This window comes from Alosa pseudoharengus, unplaced genomic scaffold (assembly GCF_046254945.1).
Source record: "Alosa pseudoharengus isolate Yale_2024_CS ecotype anadromous, Long Island Sound unplaced genomic scaffold, YU_APseudo_1.1 YU_APseudo_1.1_scf_2, whole genome shotgun sequence".
In the NCBI taxonomy this organism is placed as follows: Eukaryota; Metazoa; Chordata; class Actinopteri; order Clupeiformes; family Clupeidae; genus Alosa; species Alosa pseudoharengus.
The window spans coordinates 57397971-57402970 of record NW_027468663.1 but is presented as its reverse complement, the minus strand read 5'-3'; the positions used below and the strand labels follow the sequence as shown (position 1 = coordinate 57402970).

At 42.8% G+C, this 5000-nt stretch overlaps 1 protein-coding gene across 1 annotated transcript in view; it reads right to left on the bottom strand.

Moving 5' to 3' along the window:
* syne2b (spectrin repeat containing, nuclear envelope 2b) overlaps positions 1–5000 on the bottom strand; it is a gene marked incomplete in the record, with an annotated part of 128250 nt that overhangs the window by 100893 nt on the left and 22357 nt on the right. Inside the window, 5 exon segments of the mRNA XM_076295622.1 lie at positions 1–18; positions 2904–3016; positions 3354–3518; positions 3801–3938; positions 4149–4262. The exon segment at positions 1–18 is cut by the window's left edge and continues 151 nt beyond it. Of these exon segments, the coding sequence (XP_076151737.1) occupies positions 1–18; positions 2904–3016; positions 3354–3518; positions 3801–3938; positions 4149–4262 (548 nt within the window).

Here is a 5000-nt window from a genome sequence, read left to right as displayed (position 1 = left end):
ACCCTCACACTGGTGAACCTGAGAACACACACCGAACACACGCACGCACGCACACACACACACACACACACACACACACACACACACATACACACACTGGGATTACTACAGTAAGAGTGTGTTGAGATTTCTACAACTGGGATTACTACAGTGAGAGTGTGTTGAGATTACTACAACTGGGATTACTACAGTGAGAGTGTGTTGAGATTACTATAGTGAGAGTGTGTTGGGATTACTATAGTGAGAGTGTGTTGGGATTAGTACAACTGGGATTACTATAGTGAGAGTGTGTTGGGATTACTACAACTGGGATTACTATAGTGAGAGTGTGTTGAGATCATGGGGACTACAGACCTCCTGTTCATCCTCTGGAGATTACTACAACTGAGATTACTACAGTGAGAGACTACACTGAGATTATAGAGACTACAAACCTCTTCATCCCCAGGAGATTACTACAACTGGGATTACTATAGTGAGAGTGTGTTGGGATTACTATAGTGAGAGTGTGTTGGGATTATGGGGACTACAGACCTCCTCTTCATCTCCTGGAGATTACTAATGAGTAAGAGTGAGAGTGTGTTGGGATTAGTATAGTGAGAGTGTGTTGGGATTACTATATTGGGGTTACTATAGTGAGAGTGTGTTGGGGTTACTATAGTGAGAGTGTGTTGGGATTACTATATTGGGGTTACTATAGTGAGACTGTGTTGGGATTACTATAGTGAGAGTGTGTTGGGATTACTATAGTGAGAATGTGTTGGGATTACTATATTGGGATTACTATAGTGAGAGTGTGTTGAGATTACTATAGTGAGCAGAGGAGGCTCCTTCATTGAGGAAAGGGAGGAACACCCTCCCTAAAATTTCAGAGAAAAATAAAAAATATATAAAGTGAATTACTAATCTGATAAATTACTGTTAATATTACTATTTTTAACACTTTGAATGAACAAAATCGTTCCCCTAGGTCAAAATGCCAACAGCACCCCCTATCGCAATTGAAAATTACTGTATGGAGGAGCTTCCTCCTCAAGGCCCTCATTGAAGTCCATTATAAACGGCTCTGACCCCAGCGGCTCGTGAATCACGTCGTTTTCAATGGCCAAGGGAGGAAGCTCCTCCGTACAGTAATTTTCAATTGCGATAGGGGGTGCTGTTTTTAGCGGCAACGGTGCAAAAACGTTATCTGCAGTCATACAGCTAAGAATCTTGTGTTGAACGGAAAGCTTGTTTTTTGCTCGTGAAATAAACAGTACAATGGAATCAGAGGACAATATCCATCTTTTATACTTTCAAATACAGTGCGAAGGTTAGGATCAAAGCAGGAAGACCAGTTCCAAAAATTCCTATTCCAAAAAAAGATGGTAAGGCTAGTGTAGGCTGCTGAATGCTACATAGTATGACAAATGGCTAACTGGTAACGTTAGCAGAGAAAACAATCAGCTATAGCCTACAGCTGCTGGCCTGTCACAAACGTGGACAGTTCATTTGGTGGACAATGTTTGGCTAAAACATTTTTGGATAGTTATGCGTTGCTATAATCATCCAAGTTATGCCTTAACTAAACAATTGTTAAATAATGTTCTTGTTGTTAATATGTTATTGTTACTAACTGTATCTTTGGATGGTAACATTGTTAATGAATGTTTCAGACCATGATGCATTCCTGTAATGACGTCTTCAGTAACATTTGCCTTTTGAGTATAAATTCTCACTTAGCTTACAACCTGTCTTTAAATTATAGCGATTTGGCTTTAAAAACAATAGCATGTTACAAATAAACACATTTAAGGTCTATTTTTTAATGGTAAATGGTTACATGGTTTTATAAAACAAGTGTCTATTTTTAGTGTTAAAGACTTTTCTGCAAATGTATTACATTGAGCAAAACCTCCAGACTTTTCATAATTTTGCACATCTGGAAAACAGTATTTCATAACTAGACCTACATATCTTCCCTGACTTCCCAGACCTAAATTTACATTTATTAATTCAGCACTATTATCCAAAGTGACTTATTGCACAACATTGCCAGTTAAAATGCTACATAGTACTGCTGCTATAAATGTGTCGGGGTAGGTGGCCTACATCTATTCACATATTGCCACTAACACCAATCAAGCGGACATTCCTTCCTCCGTTATTTTTTTAACCACCGGCCGCCACTGATAGTGAGAGTGTGTTGGGATTACTATATTGGGATTATTATAGTGAGAGTGTGTTGGGATTACTATAGTGAGAGTGTGTTGGGATTACTATAGTGAGAATGTGTTGGGATTACTATATTGGGATTACTATAGTGAGAGTGGGTTGGGATTACTATAGTGAGAGTGTGTTGGGATTACTATATTGGGATTACTATAGTGAGAGTGTGTTGGGATTACTATAGTGAGAGAGTGAGAGTGTGTTGGGATTACTATAGTGAGAGTGTGTTGGGATTACTATAGTGAGAGTGTGTTGGGATTACTATATTGAGGTTACTATAGTGAGAGTGTGTTGGGATTACTATAGTGAGAGTGTGTTGGGATTACTATATTGGGGTTACTATAGTGAGAGTGTGTTGGGATTACTATATTGAGGTTACTATAGTGAGAGTGTGTTGGGATTACTATAGTGAGAGTGTGTTGGGATTACTATATTGGGGTTACTATAGTGAGAGTGTGTTGGGATTACTATAGTGAGAGTGTGTTGGGATTACTATAGTGAGAATGTGTTGGGATTACTATATTGGGATTACTATAGTGAGAGTGTGTTGGGATTACTATAGTGAGAATGTGTTGGGATTACTATAGTGAGAATGTGTTGGGATTACTATAGTGAGAATGTGTTGGGATTACTATAGTGAGAATGTGTTGGGATTACTATAGTGAGAGTGTGTTGGGATTACGGGGACTACAGACCTCCTCTTTATCTCCTCCAGCTTGTCGGTCGGAACTATCTCCCCTCCGTACTCATCCATGTTCTGAAACATCTGGAACGTCTTCAGGTGCCGAGGCATCTCCTCCAGACTTCCCTGCCAAGTCACCAACACACACAGTTACACACACACACACACGTGTCTTTATGTGCCGGGGATCTCACAACTGCAACCGCACTGATACGTGTTTTACAAACACACACACACAAACACACACACACACACACACCTGGAAGAGCACCATCACACACAGTTACACGCATAACTCACATGCACACTCAGACTCACACACACACACACACACACATGCAAGCGCACCATCACACAGAGCCATTGAGCCCAGTGCATGTGACCTTGAGCTGCCCTTGGTGTGACCTTGAGCTGCCCTGGGTGTGACCTGGAGCTGCTGAATGACCTTGAGCTGCTGACTGACCTTGAGCTGCTCCAGCTTCTCTCGCGCCTCCTCGGCCGCTCGGACGTGGTCCAGGGAGTCGGCCTCCTCGTCAGACAGCGCCGCCTCCGCCCGTAGCAACCAGCGGCCCACCGTATCCAGGGGAGCGGGCAGGCTGAGGTCCAGCTCTGTCTTATACTCACGCAGCTACCACACACACACACACACACACACACACATAGGATGGAAACACACACACACACACACACACACACACACACACACACACACACACATAAGAGATGGACACACACACACACAAGAGATGAAAACACACACACATACACACACACACACAGATGGAAAGACATTTTTTCTCACTCTTTCTGTCTCTGTTTCTCCCTTACACACACACACACACACACACACACACACACACACACACACACACACATAAACACACACACACACATGTAAACACACACACACCTTCTCAGCAAGGGAGTCCCAGGCTGCTCTAAGCCCCTTCTGTTCCTCACTCAGTTTAGGGGTGCGTTTCATCGCCGTGAGCAACGGCATCACAGGCCGACGCTGCTCATTAAACGACACGATGAAGGTTTGGAACACCTGTTAAAAACACACACACACACACATATGCACAACGCACACACACACACACACACAAATACACATCAAAGCAAAATGATGGTGCAACATATGCGTTATGGTGTAACATATGACCCTGTGTGTGTGTGAGTGTGTGTGTGTGTACATGTGTGCGTGCATGCGTTCGTGGGTGTGTGTGTGTGTGTGTCTGTGATGACTGGCATCTCTTACATGATATCTCTCAGCATAGCTCTCTCCCTCTGTGGAGTCCCACCCCTCAAGTAGCTCCTGATAGGCCTGTTCCAGCCAATATGTCACTTCCTGGGCCTTCTGATTGGATGAGGTCTGGGATGCAGAGAAAGTACAATTTACAGGGAGTTCTTCTCACAATGCCATTTAGTCTTGTATAACACACACACACACACACTACCAGCACTCAAGACAGCATTGGAGTCCTACTGACAAAGCACAATCACATCCCAGACAAAAGCACAATCACAGCTCAGACGAAAGCACAATCACCCCAGACAAAAGCACAATCACAGCTCAGACAAAAGCACAATCACATCCCAGACAAAAGCACAATCACAGCTCAGACAAAAGCACAATCACACCCCAGACAAAAGCACAATCACAGCTCAGACAAAAGCACAATCACATCTCAGAAAAAAGCACAATCACATCTCAGACAAAAGCACAATCACACCCCAGACAAAAGCACAATCACATCTCAGACAAAAGCACAATCACATCTCAGACAAAAGCACTGTGTAAATTAACTGTCTAGTAAAAGCACGAAGAAGGTATTTAAAGACAAACACACACTGTATTTCCACAGGTCTTTATAGACACACACACACTGCATTTAGACACACACACACTGCATTTAGAGACACACACACACTGCATTTAGACACACACACACACTGCATTTAGACACACACACACTGCATTTACAGTAGAGACACACACACACTGCATTTAGACACACACACACACTGCATTTAGACACACACACACTGCATTTAGAAACACACACTGCATTTAGACACACACACACTGCATTTAGAGACACACACACAC